The sequence below is a fragment of the Thunnus albacares genome, chromosome 3 (assembly GCF_914725855.1).
Source record: "Thunnus albacares chromosome 3, fThuAlb1.1, whole genome shotgun sequence".
Classification (NCBI taxonomy): domain Eukaryota; kingdom Metazoa; phylum Chordata; class Actinopteri; order Scombriformes; family Scombridae; genus Thunnus; species Thunnus albacares.
In genome coordinates, this window is record NC_058108.1 from 4089679 (window position 1) to 4105076 (window position 15398).

General features: G+C 39.2%; 2 protein-coding genes across 5 annotated transcripts in view; one reads left to right on the forward strand and one right to left on the reverse strand.

Moving 5' to 3' along the window:
- Positions 1-2074: 2074 nt before the first annotated feature.
- LOC122979047 (beta-2-glycoprotein 1-like) lies at positions 2075-5985 on the reverse strand. Its single transcript, XM_044346215.1, has 8 exons — positions 5874-5985; positions 5323-5502; positions 4423-4519; positions 4087-4163; positions 3713-3898; positions 3325-3504; positions 2806-3003; positions 2075-2475 (listed from the first exon to the last, which is right to left on the reverse strand). The coding sequence occupies exons 1-8, from the start codon at positions 5941-5943 to the stop codon at positions 2384-2386; spliced, it is 1080 nt and encodes a 359-aa protein (XP_044202150.1). The 5' UTR covers positions 5944-5985; the 3' UTR covers positions 2075-2383.
- Positions 5986-10242: 4257 nt separating this feature from the next.
- prkcaa (protein kinase C, alpha, a) overlaps positions 10243-15398 on the forward strand; it is a 145835-nt gene continuing 140679 nt past the window's right edge. For all 4 annotated transcript variants that reach the window (XM_044345889.1, XM_044345890.1, XM_044345891.1 and 1 more), the window contains exons 1-2: positions 10243-10573; positions 13039-13070. In XM_044345889.1, the coding sequence (XP_044201824.1) occupies positions 10407-10573; positions 13039-13070 (199 nt within the window). In that variant the 5' untranslated portion in view covers positions 10243-10406. The remainder of the gene's footprint in view (positions 10574-13038; positions 13071-15398) is intronic.

Genomic DNA, 15398 nt, shown 5'->3' on the forward strand with positions numbered 1-15398 from the left:
ATAAATATTAATACCTAGTAGGGAAGGGTGTGTGTGTGTCTGCACACACAAAGCTGCCATGCGTGCGTGGAGGGCAGCATAAACCTCGCTGTTAATCCAGGGTTTTTGATTTGGGAACTTTCCGCACAGTAATCCTAGGCACCACATCATCAATGCACTTACTGATGCAAACTAGTAGTACATGTTCAGCTGTTTCTGGTTGGTTGCAGTATAATACATAGTCCAGCTGAGTGCTTGCTGTGAAGTGTTTGAGTGAGTCCTGTGTGTCCTCTCGTCAGATGGGTAATGACATGTTTTGTACATTGTAAAGATGTCTTCCTGTATCAGTAATTTCCTAGTATTCATGCCAGACTTTGCACACATGATCCTTAATGACAGTGTAATTTCAATGATTGTTCTCATCCTCATTTCCTTCCACGCCTACATGAGCAGGAACCCAAAGGAAAGGGAAAATCCCCAAATCCCTATTATGCAGCCTACAGTACATGAAAGATTTCAGACAAAATATCCTGTCTGCATGATGGCTTTCCAGACTTAATGCTTGAGAATGCAAACAGTCAGAGGCAATTATCACACTGTGTTGGTAATTTTTCCTCCATCAACTGTAATGTTAACAACATTCCTAGTAATTCAGCTGGATATACTGAAAAATGGCCTGTTGCTCTCTTTTTTACTGCCACCTCACAGTGAGGGATAAAGATTGCATCACCTGGCTGTGCAACCAGCCTCAGGGTCTTTTGAATTGTCTGTGAATATGAATATCTTGTCCACAAAAGTGTTGGTCAATACTGGTATTGTAGTACCAATATTGACCAACTGTTGAGAGTACTATTGAGGTTTTGTGCTATTGCCCAAGTTGGCACCAGTTCAGGTTTCTCTTTCATATTTTGCAGTGAGGTATAGCTGATAATGGAACAGTGGACCTTAGTTTTAGATTACAGAGGCCCACACTTTGTAACTTGGTGTTCCCTATCAACCCAAGACTATCAAAATTGGACTCATAATGCTCCCAACACTGTAGGGTGTGATATATTACTTCTTTGCAGATTAACATTAAAACATAAGGTTGACCCTCCTAATTCATAGTGGCATTTCTCTCATTTCCACTTGCATTGCAAACACTGGTGATGTTTTAAATGCCCCACTACAAATTTGAAGAGCCTGAGCCTTGTCCACACCCTGCCTTTTAAGGTTTATTGCTGCTACAGACAGTATAATCTGTGCATCCGTAGTCTAGAACTGCTCCCATAGGAGCCCAATATTTATTTAACAGAGATGTCCTGTTTACTCCCTAATCTTGCCCCGACAGACAACGCAGTGTATTGTTGACCTTTTTGCACTTGCGTTCTACTTTTTCAGTGTGCTGACACCAGGTAAACTTTTCGTCAAACAGAGCTCTGAGAAACCAAACCACTTTAATTTGTTTGAGCACTTGTCTATATAATTACATGGATACTGGTTTATGGTGCCGAGAGGAGCATATGACTTAGTTTTGTGCAACTGACAATTTAAATGAGTTTGTTTATTCCTCCACCTTGTCTATTGTAGCTGGAGCTTGAGCTCAACCATTGAGAAAGAGGCTATAGTATGAAGCATTTTGAGGTTTTTGTTGCGACTGGTGACAAGATAGTGGTTTACTCAGAACACAGTTTGTTAGTCCCAACGTGTCAATGTTCGAGTTTTCAGATGGAGCCCGGTGTTGCAGCCATGTAACACTGAGGTCAAGGTCATGTCTGATGGGGAGTCCCAGTACCTCTGTGGGTTGTTCACACCATGATATCACATGAGAGTGGTTAAGCTCGCATGGCAGTTATGAAAGAGGATAGATTCACACACAAATAAGGTGTAAATTTGTATGAAATCTTCCAGGAAAGGATGTCAGATCACATTGTAAGCTGTGTCAGCTCCTCTCCTGTTAGTAGCCTATTATTATCCTCTGGCTTGGATATCTCAGTCTTGTCTCTTTCTGCTATATAATACCTGTTATACATTATTCTTTATTTAACTTACATACAACATTGTCCAGTTTGTCATTTTATAATATTGGCAGAGAAATAATTTCAGACACTCATAGTTCTGATCTTCAGTTTTTATTGTAACCTCGGTACAGGTATGTATGTATTTGCAGATTGAAAACTATACAGGTTCACAGCTTCTTCGGTTAACTTTACAGCCTTAATGAAAACGCATTTTCATTATTTTATTAATAATTACTGCTACCATTTTATTATAAGCTAACAATGACAGGCAAAATAAAGGATGAAAGTGGCCGATATCAACGGTGGCCTCTGTCTTGCAGCATATTTTTACAGATTCATCATACATGATCCGATCATTCATATCCTGTCAGTCTACATGGTGTTTCAGGTCATTCTGTGTAAAGTTATGCAGATCCTGCAGGGGGTGAAGCAGCGCACATTTGGATTTCTGACGGAAGGGTTTTGGCCCTCAACTGGTACTCCACCTTGCCAGGTTCTAAAAGGAAGCAACAGCAAGAGCATTTATCTGACTGCATTATGGACTTTTCCAAAAGTCATCTGACAGACCTATTGTGTAACATTTTACAGGAAAAAGGGTTATACCATCAGTTATGGCATGTAGATATAAAGGGTAAGTTAATCTCACAGTCTTTGTTGATTTGTGTATCTCTATTTTGACTGAGTCACAACAGTATGTTCACTACAGTATGTAATTTTATTCATGTCTCATTGATTTTTTTCTCACACTAGGTACACACATTGCACCTGTATAAGAGTTTAAGAATTCATTTATTGGATTGGATTGATCAAAGTGAAGGGAACTCACGCTCAAAACACTCTGGGATGGTGAGGGTCCCATCTTTACAGGTGCTGGCCACAGGGTAACCACACCTGTCAGCTTTGTTCAGACAATAGAAGACTACAGGTTCTCCATGGAGGACTCTGTTGGGTTTCAGGTCCGCGATCCAGAGTTTCCTGCCATTGTAGAAGATACGGCCTCTTTTGATGCCAACTGTGCATGGAGCTGGGTGGAAAAATGAAGCAGTCGCAGTATGTTTTCACCAGACATTGCAAATCCAGATAGTGGGTTATAAAATGACTGTTGGTTTGAAGCGAATTTGAATCTCCACTGCCAAGTTTGCATGAAAGTAACGCTAAAGGTTAAGAGCAGTTTTTTCCTTCTCTTTACCAACATAATACTTTTCATCTGCCCTTATATAGATGTTTTTGGTTTAATCATTGACTGTTGATTAACTGAACCCAGAAACGTTTCCCATAGTGATACCTAAACACAGACATTTAGCATCAGGGTGGTTTTTAAGATCAGACTTTCCCCATGACTCACCTCTGCAGACTGGCTGGGTTGACCAGTTCCCTGTGTTTTTGCACTGTACCTCAGCCTCTCCATCCAGTACATAGTGGTCATTGCAGGCGTACTTAACCGTCTCCTTGTAGCCATGTGGTCTCATTACAGCAAAGGTGATGAATCCATTAGGTAGGCTTGGTGGGATGGAGCAGCTCACCTCTGGGATGAGGTCAGAAAAGTGAGGTGGTATTATTCAGTTGCTATGATTGTGCAGTTTCTAAGAAAGGAAAAGACTGGAAGACCGGCTAAACTGTGTTGAATCCAGTGGTGTCTTGGATTTGGTCCACAGCTCATGACAAAGGAGAGAAATAGATAAAAGGGAAGAGATGATTTAAGAATATGGAGAACGCTGATATCGTCTGCATACCTCGACACACTGGAGGTTCAGGGACACTTCCATCAGCCATGCAGGATCCTCTCTCCAGACTCGGTGCCTTGGGCCGGTCACACTCATATGTCCAACCCTGTCCATACACGGTGGAGGTTCCAGTAACCTGCTTATCATGGACAATTCTACCATCTCTTGGTGGCTTGGGCAGGGGACAACTCACAGCTTAGGAGGAAGAAAAAATGATGGAGTTATATTGATATCAGCTTTATCGTCAAAGGTCAGAAGAGCAGTTTCCTAATTAGATGGAAAACTTGGCTACTTTAAAGTGTACTATGTGATACAAGTGTTGTGTTTGCTCTCTACTTATGAAGTATGTCACCATTTCCACTACTTATATTTATCTCCAGTACCTTTGCAGAGTGGTGGTTGATGGCTCCAGGTGCCATCATGTAAACACCTACTTTCATTGGCACCTTGCATGACATACCTGAAGAACAGAAGATCACATTAGTCTGAAATACACTTAGTTGCCAGTTTATTAGATACACTTATAGCAGTATAAAAGATCAGTGCTATAATAAATCATACTTTTTAGGTTTTTAATCAATTTTAATTTCATCTGTTTCAGAGAAATGTATTGGTTTATACTATTTCTAATATCTTTTTTCCATCCAATTTATATAAATTAGGGTAGTTAGGGTTCTTTTTGGAACTGAAAAGTGACGTTTACTGCTATTCACTCTTACCCATCATCACATGTGAAGTTAATCACACTCTTGAATGGAGCTTCTGTCCTCCCCTTTGCTAATGGCTGCAGAGCTCTGGGGATTGGGCACATCTTAGCTGTGGAACAGATGTAGCATTATTGACAACACTGAATGTACATCTCTTGTAGGTGAGAGAAAACTAAGCAATCATGTGCTGAGAGGATTATGAGCTGGACAATAGAATACAATCGTTACTGATTGTGTCTCAGTAATCAAGCTAGGAAAGAATGGATTTAATAAGACAATAAACAGCTTCTTTTAATGCAATTACAGCTTTTTGTTCTTACAACTGAACAGTTTGGGCTTTGGTACCTAGAATTTGTTAGAATATATCTGCTAAAAATTCACTTCACATGTTTAGGACCACTACCACACTCCTTTACTCTGGAAAAAAATAAAATCTTTTGATCTCTTTGTTCCCTGGCTCATATTCTTTTTAGCTACTGCAACAATATTCGACTATACACTATACACACATATTCTAGGACCACCAAAACATGTTATTTTTTTACTGGTATATTATTACAGTCAGATGGTATGGATTTTTGAAAACTAATATGCCTGTATTTAGTTAAAACTGCTAAAAACTAGTATCTTGTTCTTGTATACTTAAAATTGATTGATTTATACATCATGAATATTATTATGATATATCAATCAATGCCAAATTTTGCTCTTGTCATTGTAGAAAAGCCTGTGAAGAATTTGGACCTCATCACGTAGTGACGCAGATGAAGTTGGGGCATCATGAGGTAAAATAAACCTTACAATACACGGCAGTCTCTGGACAATAACATTATACTATTCATTTGGGCATCACTCTATAAATGTATTAAAGCCACATATTTAATAAATTGTTTAAATAAACAGTAAACTCACGGGTACATGTCAGGTCTGACTGTGTCCACTCTCCTGCGGGAGAGCACGACATCCTTCGAGGATTTGCTGTTGAAGGCAAGTACCCCCTCTCACATGAGAGAGTCAACTCTTCTCCAACCTCATACACACGTTTAAGTGTCGTCTCGTCAATCCCGTCAGTGATAGGAGGTCGGCCACATACTTGTTAAAGACCAAAAATGCAATTTGACAAATGTAAAAGGGGCAGAATTCACAGCAATAATGTTCACACACTGAAGCTATATCATGAATTACATAAATAACTACGGGACAAAAAAATATTTTTTTTGCCATAATACAGCAACAGTATTCTACACACCATAATCCATTGTGTAGATTAGAAAGTTGTGAAATTTGTGCACACTTTACTTTTAATGCTTCACTGCCAACTCTGTGCAAAAGGTGCATAAGAATCAATAAGCAAGCAGATGAAGGACAGTGATTGGCAACAAGTCAAATAGAAATACTAAGCACATTTAAATTAATTTCATGCTTAAATACAAATGTAGTGATCATCCTGCTCTAATTTTTACCTTTCTTGGATGTGACAGTTGCATATAAGGCTACTTGACTGAGGAGCAGCAAAGCCAAAGTCGGAGCCATCTTCTTAGGAGTGAAGTTTCCTCAGTGTCTCCTGCATCAGGGTGGGGATGGGGCAAAAATAAGGGCTGCTGGGTAACAGGCGCCTGACAGCCTGCTCCAATCAGATGCAAGAGTAAGCTTCTATTGATTGAGTACAAAGGTCATAACTGCTGCATATTTACCTAGAGTTGATCGATAACCTTGATTTGGTACAACAGCCCACAGCAGACACACAGCATGATATGAACTCATAAATAATGAGACAGAGAGACTCCAAGACACACATGCATGCACATACAGATCAGATCTTATCTTTGATAAACATCACTCAGAGCATCCTACGCTCTTCTTCTAATGCTCAATTTATTTTGCTAACAGCGCTCTACTATTGATTGATTCAATACTGACTTAATAAAAACTTGTTTTTTTGGTTTGATTAGGAAAATTGAGGAGTTGTATCAACATACAAGAGCAGATTGCTGAGTTTATTGAAGAAATAGAAACTCTGTGACCTGCAGAGACATAATCACTAAAATTATGCAATACCTAACCAGGCCAAACAATTTGTTGATTACCAGTAATACTGTGTGTCCTTCATGGGTGGCTTCAACTAAGCAGATAGGCTACATTATTTGAATGAAATATACATCGTGTCACTGACTGCTGATTAAAAGCACTCACTCTTTTTCTTTTATTATTTAAGTGATGGATGTTTTAAATGGTCTTAGGCTTGATATTATATGATTTCAGGGAAAAGTAGATCTGGTTTATCTAACCCGATTTAATGCAAATATTTGTCTTTTCACACAAGAATGATTGAGATGGTTAGGCCGCTCTACTGGTCAGTGAACTTACGGGAACTAGTAAACTTAGAAAAGTTTGAGAAACAGCAGGCAAGTCAAAAGAGTGGGTGAGTCATCTGAAGCTGTGAGAAGATGTTTCAAATGTAATCCAGCCAAAGCAAACACCTGCAGCAGTACGTGTAAGTAAGCAGTCCAGTTAAAGGCATGATCATAACGACAACAAAAGATCTTTAAGAACAATTTGAAGAACATAATTAGACACATTTTCTTAGACAAACACTGAGAGCTGAAATGTTTTGTTTTTTTCATTTACTAATACATCATTGATCAAGTGGGATATGAATCTGCTTGAGTTGAATAGATTATGATTTTGAAAGACTGATACACAACAGTGCCAGTGGACATTTCTTGGACGGTAAGTGCACTTTTTAATCTCACTAAGAGCACCATAAAACATCATGTGTGCTGTTACTGTAGCCAGGAAATCAGTATTTTTGGCACCTGTGCGCCCATCTGAAATGCCCTTTTAACTTATGTTGGACTTGCAGTGCTGACACAAAGTGAATTTTATCAAAACTGGAACTTGACTGATGTTGTTCTGGGAGTGTTCTGGTTGGGGGTCAAGGAGAGAGTCTAAAAGAACAACTCATATTTGTTCATAGAATACAAATACTTGTTGTTGCTTATTCTAACAGACTGCATGAATACACTGGGAAAGAAATATTCCATGTTTTCTCTTTATTAAGCAAAAATCTTACTTATAGTAAAGATGCCCATTCTTATATTACAATTGTATTGCTTTATACCCTTGTCAGTGTTTTGAATATAAAGTCAAAAAGCACAAAAAGAGTTGAAGCCACTCAAATATAACTTTAATGGACTTTTTGTCTGTGGTCCACTAGTGCTGAACTGAGCTCATTCATGTAATAAACATTTCCAAAAGAGCAGCTAAAATGTGTAATGCTTTATTTTTCCACACGATGACGCCCCTATCCCGAATTCCTCCAGCGGGACCGGGGGGGCCTCCTCCCTCCACAGGGTCCTGTTGCGTGACATCAGCCGGAGTGACAAGGAGGAAGCCAAGCGGTGCAGCGTCAAGTTACACAAAGATACACAGACCAGGACCAGGAAGTTAGTCTTCAAAATAAATTTGGTAAACGAGCCTTTTGGATAATTGTGCCAGCCAAACAAGAGGCTTTTTTTTTTTTTTTTTTTAAAAAAAAGAAGCACATTGTGGTCGACTTCTTATTTAACAGGTTGCTCCACAGGTTTGTGATTATGATGATATGCTACAAAATGTTATAATTTGGGCAATAAAACAGACTGTAGATTGGCAGATAAACAATGAAGAGTGTGAAACTTATGAATAGAAGAGTCATTCTTATTCATTCTCTCATTAGGCTAACTTCTAGTCAATTAAATTACAGTGAAATTAAAATATTTCCCATTTTTCTGGGAACACCCTCGAACTCCCTCAAGGACCCCTGGGGGTCCCCGGACCCCAAGTTGAAAACTGCTGGTTTACAATATTTTGTGTTCAACAGGAGACATGCTGTCTGTTCTTTTAGATGACGTAAAAGGTTGGTGGGTGAAGCTTTCATGCATTGTTTGACAACAGGGGGATTGTGAACCCCTTTGTGACTGAGATTAAAGGCTCTACAGATGCTGGGCTACACAGATGACACCAGGGTTGTTTTTTATGAGAGTCTGACAATATTAAAAGAGTCTATTCTCAGTTGCCAGTTTATTAGGTACACCTCACTAAAATACATGCGGTCTACTACAACAGCCCAGCAGGAAATCCTACCTTCATGACGGTTGTTCCGTATTTTATGAGACTTTTAGAAAGGTGTTGATTTAATTTCATGGTCATTTTGGAGGCTGTGGTTAGTGGTGTATGTGTTTTACTGAGACGTGTTTCTAACATTTAGTCTACAGTCATTGATATAAATGGGACGGACACTCAAACACAACTTTACGAAACCTTAAACAAAAACTGAACCTAATAACTTCATAAATGTAGGATTTATTGAAGGACTGTTGTATTAGAATACTTTAGTTTTAAGTAGTTTAGTTAGTTAGTGTAGTTTACAGTTAACAGTTGTATATACTGTTGCATGTGTAGATTCATATCACAACAGTGTGGTTTAACCCACGGCCTGTTATTTGCTCATTTTTCCTGAGCAAACTAATAATAATCCTTGTGCAGACTGCACAGTTAATATTTCATGACGTGAATGACTTTAGACTTATTCATGCATTAAAAGATTAACAGTATTTTTGACTGACATTTTCTTTTAGACCATAATAAACCATGAAATGAGTCATCTGGTCCTCCAGGTCCACAGTGTTCCATATAATATTTTTTCTATAAATTTTATTTAACCTGCTGATCACGATGCACAGATATTCACTATACTCACCTTTTCCATTAGACTATGGATTGCAACACATGGTAGGCTATTTCTAAAATTTGAGCTACTGTCCTGATAAACTTATATTATTAACTTGACCTATTGGGCAGCAAGCACTTTTCAACAGACTATAATCATACTGGCCAGTTTCCAAGTAGGAATGTAGCCAATTTTATAGCAGGATATTAGTAGAAACCTGCTTCTTCACAGCTGACTTTAAATATCCCCTGCAGATGTATGTTAGGATATATATAAATACCCTGCTTTAAATAATAATTTCAAAAGTGCTGCACACAAGACATGTCTGACCTCACTGAAAAATCTATTCTCAGTGTTTGTGCACTGCAGGCTTCAAGTTTCCACATCACACTTTGAAAGTTTGGATAAAGGACCAAGACAGTCTGCGAAATAGTTGTGAAGTCACAAACCGGGCTCATAGGTACGAGCTTTAAAGTCCCCCTCCTCTCAAAAATGTTCTTCTTGTTACTTCAGTTGGATGTTTGAGCTTCACTGTGCAGAATGATGTATGTGCAGAGTTTGACACTAGAAGGCTGTTTTCACATTCATCTGCTGAAAGTTTCTCTGCGCTCACCAAACTAGTTTGGAGCCAAATCCTGGTCCAATTTTCAATTTACACAAGTGTGATGTGGAAAGTCAAAGCCTCCAAACACTGAGAACGGACTTTGAAATAGGAGACATCTTGTGTCCAGCAGTTGAACTTTTGAAATGAAAACTATTTGCATATTTATAGATTCTAGATTTTTCATTGAGGGAGAAGGAGTAGGTACCACTTTAAAGATTTTAACGAGATAAAAACCCATATCAGACACAAATTATCATTCAAAGTATCGTATCTATTTATCCCTAAACATGTCTGGAGGGGATCTTTAAACTCAGATTTTCAGTGAGCACAAAGAAACTTTCCACTTTCAGCAGGTGAAGGTGAAAACAGACAGAACACATGTAGGTATCAATAAGAAAAAGCACGTTTGAGTGGAAGAGGACTGGACATAAGAAAGAGAAAAGACTTCTACTTTGAAGATATGGACCGGATATAGTATTTGTTCACTGAGGCTGAGTTGACAGCGTGCAGAGCTGTCAGTGGAGCAGCCCAGTGGTATCGACAGGCAGGGAAAGCCCTCAGACAGTAAGTACAGTGTCTCCGCACTCTGCAGGCTCCGCACTGAGCGCTGCGCGTCTGAAGGGACTGACAAACATTTCGACACAGCCAGAGAAAGCTGCAGCATTCATTTGTCTTTAGGGGGACATGGCTGATGTGAGTTTAAACGAGTCGTCCTCCGAGGACGTAGCGAATAGGTTTGCTCGTAAAGGTGCTTTGAGGCAAAAAAACGTCCACGAAATCAAGAACCACAAATTCATAGCCCGGTTCTTCAAGCAGCCGACTTTCTGCAGCCACTGCACCGACTTCATCTGGTAAGTTCGCCTGCCGTCTCCCACTTCCACCCCCCCTGATCTGACTGCTGCCTGCTGCCTGTTGCCTGTTGCCTGTTGCATGCTGGATAACTTCAGCCGACACTTTGCTGCATGATGTAACACAACTTCTGACTACAACTTTCCCTTCTTAATCCTACAATCTGTACACTTCTGACACAACTTTCACCGCTGCGTTCATCTGACTGAGGTTTCAGAAATTCTTTATTATTACTCAAGTAGATTTTACAACAGGGATCCAATTCTGTGGAGGTTTTGCCTGTTATGTTGTTTATTGTCAGTGTTGTTATTGACTTGTGTCTTCCCTGTAGGTGGGAAAACGACAGAGTGAGTGAGTGACACTTTTAGGATGCTGATTTTATATGCATTCTCTACTCTAATTTGGAAAATTCCCAAGTGAGAAAAAGTGAAATCAAAGCAGCCATTTTCAGTTTGGAGGGGCCCCTGAGAGCATCAGGACCCCCCCTTTGGAAAAAATCTTCAGTCTTGCACAAATAGAAATTAACACATTTTTGCCACAGTGGCACTCTGTCAGTCTTGATAGGCAACTGAATAACAACAGTTCCTGCTGGTTTTCATGTCATGTTCCCTGATGAGTGTCTTGCTGCTGTGCGGTTCTTGAGCTTGGACCTGCTGGAAAGGTTTGAATGAGTAATAGGTTCCCCTTCCTGGCACATACTAAAGCTTCCCATCTAAAGCTACTGTGGAGAACAATTGAAGCATTTATCATTTATTCATTGTGTTTCACACTAAGTTTTTGTTGAGGGAGTTTCTGCAGTTTACTGGCACAGTGGGATCATATGGAAAAGCATTTCACCTACACTACAGAGTAATGTTTCAGAAATATGAACATGGTGTGGGCAGTGAGTTACTGAATGTTGCCTTTATGTTGCATATTTTCCGTTAGTGGCTCATGGGAAGCAAATGTACAGTATACGGAAAGTATGACATTGATTATAAGAGCGTGTTTAGAGCTCTTTCTACTTGTTTGTGTCTCGTTTTTTTCCTTCTCTCCCAGTCTGTAATGTAATGAATCAGAGGTCAGTATTTCAAGGTTCAAAAGTCATTGAATATGTTTATGGTAACCTCTTAGACTTCAGTTCAGTCTTCAGTTTAGCTTTTGGGGTTTTTAAATGTTTAGTTATTATGCTGTTTTTTTCTAGTGAGATAACTAAACTTAACTGTATGTTAACTGTGAGAGAGGTAGAGTTGCAGCCATGTTTACAGACCTCTACTGTTGCAGGTAGAAGTGTGATCTCAGGCCCGTTGCTGCTGGCAGCTCATAACCATGACAGTTTTACAGCATGACCTGGACCCTACCAGACACCACTCCTTAGCAATGCTCTAAGGCCTTGTTCAGACTGCTAGCCCAAATCTGTTTTTTGCCATATCCAGATTGTATCCAGGTTGATTTTTGAAAGTCTGGAGAGCAAAAATAAAATGAAACATGAAATACAATTTTTGCAAATTGGATCCAAGCCGCATTCGGAGGTGGTTTGAAATGCGATTCCAATTGGATTTCTGCAGATGTGTCTCGGTCTGGACGCTCAAATTGGATTTAAAAGTGTCTTTTGCTTCACTTGCAACGCGACACATAATGACCAAGTCAAATTCACAGTGATGAAAAGTGCATCAGAGCAGTTGAGCGGAAGAATGACTGCAGCTCTGAACATCACAATGTATAGCAGCCTCCTCTGTCGCTGAGTTTGTCTGGTGCGGTGGAGGAAAGTGTTGGAAAGCCACGTCGCTGGTGTACGTAGTTACTGACACTTGCGTTGTTACCGCTGCGCCCATGCCGATAGAAAGAAGATCTGATTTGCCTGCAGTCTGAACAAAGCCTTAAACACAAACAACCTGTCGCTCTGGAATATAAATTAAAGAAGAGTAGCCTCTTAATGTAAGCTTTTGTCTTGGATTTGTCAGTAGATTGTATTTTGTGTGATTGTCAAACACCTAATTCCAAAACCGGGCTTTAAACTGCTTCCCACAAAAATTTTGGACAGCAGACATTTGCTCCCATTCAAACACATGGGCATTAGTGATGTTGGCCACTGTTGATGTTTGGTGACACATTTCAATGGCTCGCAGCCGTTGTAGTGCTTCATCCCAAAAGTGTTGGATGGGGTTGAAGTTGAAGGCTCTGTGAAGGCCAGTCAAGTTCCTCCACACCAACCCAAACCATTTCTGGACCAGAACTTGCTTTGTGTACGGGGGGACATTGTCATGTTGAAACAGGAAAGCACCTTCCCCAAACTGTCTCCGCAAAGTTGTAAGCACACTGATGAGAGCCCAACAATGCTATTGTTCAGTAATGGTGTACATTACGCAACACCCTGTCTCTTGAATGAATGAGTGTGTACTGAGTGTACTCTACATGTGTGTGAGTGTTAGAGAGAGTATTCACAACCATTTAATTCAGCTTTCTTTCTTTCTTTTTTTTTTTACAGGGGGTTCGGAAAACAAGGATTCCAGTGCCAAGGTAAAACAAAACTGACATCTGACTCATTCAAGTGTTATGAGACCCGTGTGTTTTTGTGTGTGACATGTACAGTGTGACAAGTTTGCACACACTATAGTATCTGCTTCACTGCTTCGTCATAACATCTGTCACATGAACACATCACATTTAGGGTTGATCTTTTTTTTTTTTTTTTCTCCTCTCTTGTTTGCTGCTCTTTGAGCCACACCAGCTTTATTTCATTTGTGCAGCCTACACAAGGGAAGAATGTTTGATGGCCAGTGTGAATAACTGATTTATCTGTGCGAGCATATCTCTGGCTATTTATTAACTGCTCTGTTATTGAGAGAATCATGGATAAATATGGCAGATACCACAACAAATTCATGAACAAACCTATTCGACACGTACAAATGATCAAAACTTGGATTTTCATGTATCAACACTACCCGCAAATTTGCAAATTTCACAAGCATGGGAGTATTTGTTCAGCCGCAGTGAGAGTAGTGTAATTGTGGCCAGAAGGAAATGAGTCTTGAATAACATGTCTTTCATTATGTTGTAGTACAGCGTAAGAGACAGAGAGGGACTATGAAAGCACTAAGAGAAGATAGATTTATGCTGTTTGTTTCTGGGGTCTGTAATCACGAATTTGATATCTGTAGGCACTTCCTTTGAGCTTGTTGCATAGCGCTGAATTTTATTTAAAATGCTGATTATTACAGTGATATTTCAAGCTTAATGTGATATTAGTAAAGCGACTTCTCATGAGTGAAGTTTTCATTTAGTAAAAGCGAGCCAGTCGGGCAAAAAATGAGTAATAAAGGTGTGCTGGGTATTAACTGTGACAGGTGAGACTAGTTTAGACAAGAACTGATTCAGAAAGTGAAATAAGAGGAGGAGTGGAAGGAATAGAGAAAAGGTACAAAGCCGCTGCTCACGTCAGCTCCCAAAGCACCAACATCACGATGAAGATGTTGGTGATGAAGGTGATTTTGGGGGCTGCCAATTTAAGCTTCAGCATGCATCAACTCTCAGAATTCCTCATCTAATGTGGAAATCTCTGGGCTTGCCAAAGTCTGACTCTGGCTGCCAGTGGCCAGGTAACAGTGCAGAACGCAGATATATTGTGATTGTGTTGTTTTGGCACGGGTGGTTGATTAAAAGCCCAGTCTGCTGTCATCGCTATCTGTCCTTTATTTAATCATTGAAATCAATGATTAAACTTGATCCAGATTAATTAAAAGTTAATTAAAACAAGTTTTTACTGAATTGACACAGAAAACATACAATAATATAATACATGAGAAAATATAACATATATAGAACATTGTAATTTAAAAGTGATTTGCAGGCTTTTTCAGTTTCTCATTTACATTCTAGAAACACTGAGTTAAAATCAGCGCTCACACATTACTGTAACATTTTCATTACAGACATTTGCATTTTTACAAAGTGTCATTTCTGCTGCAATTTCTGAAAATGATAGTTGTATGATTATTATCAGATAATAATGTTTATGTCCAGTGGAAGAAACTAATTACATTTACTCAAGTACTGTACTTAAGTACAACTTTGAGGTACTTGTACTTTACTTGAGTATTTCCCTTTGATGCTACTTCATACTTCCACTCCACTACATTTATTTGACAGCTTTAGTTACTTTTCAGATGAAGATTTGACACAATAGATAATATAACAAGCTTTTAAAATACAACACATTGTTAAAGATGAAACCAGTGGTTTCCAACCTTTTTCGGCTTTTGATGTCTTACAAAAAGCAGTGTGTAGTCGGGGTCACATTTCACATGTCTATGAGTTGTTAACAGCTCCACCAAATAGTGATTTTTTTCCCTCCAAACTTCTCACATGCTTTCATTTCAATAAATGTTCAAATGATCCAATATTTCAGCAAAAATCAAAGTTTAGAGAAAAAGCTAAACTAGCTCCACCTCCAGCAGCTACAACAGTAACATGCTGCTCTAACACTGATGCTTCAGTATTAATAATCTAATGATGTCATATATAATAATATATCAGTCAGAGGGACCAAAGCTGCAAATACTTATGTACTTTTACTTAAGTATGATTTTTCATGCAGGACATTTACTTGTAATGGAGTATTTTTACATTGCTGTTTCTGTCATCAAGTGTGCTAAAAGCATCAAATGTTTTCCCCCACGGTAAAATCTACATCTAGTTAATGACCTGGTGAGAGGTGCTCTTGGTGGATTTCTTCTTACTGAGCTGTTGAGTAGAACAAAACACAGTGTCTCTTTATTGGAGGCTTAAAGATAAACACACTGCCACTGCAAGGCGTTTGATCTCAGTGATTTAGAGCTTTTCTCT

Excerpts from the sequence above, each read along its gene's own strand:
- LOC122979047 (XM_044346215.1), bottom strand. The coding sequence starts at position 5,943 with ATGGCTCCGACTTTGGCTTTGCTGCTCCTCAGTCAAGTAGCCTTATAT. Across the intron at positions 4,164-4,422 it reads AACTTCACATGTGATGATGG|GTATGTCATGCAAGGTGCCA; the intron begins GTAAGAGTGAAT and ends TCTGTTCTTCAG. Across the intron at positions 3,505-3,712 it reads TGAACCTCCAGTGTGTCGAG|AGGTGAGCTGCTCCATCCCA; the intron begins GTATGCAGACGA and ends ACCTCATCCCAG.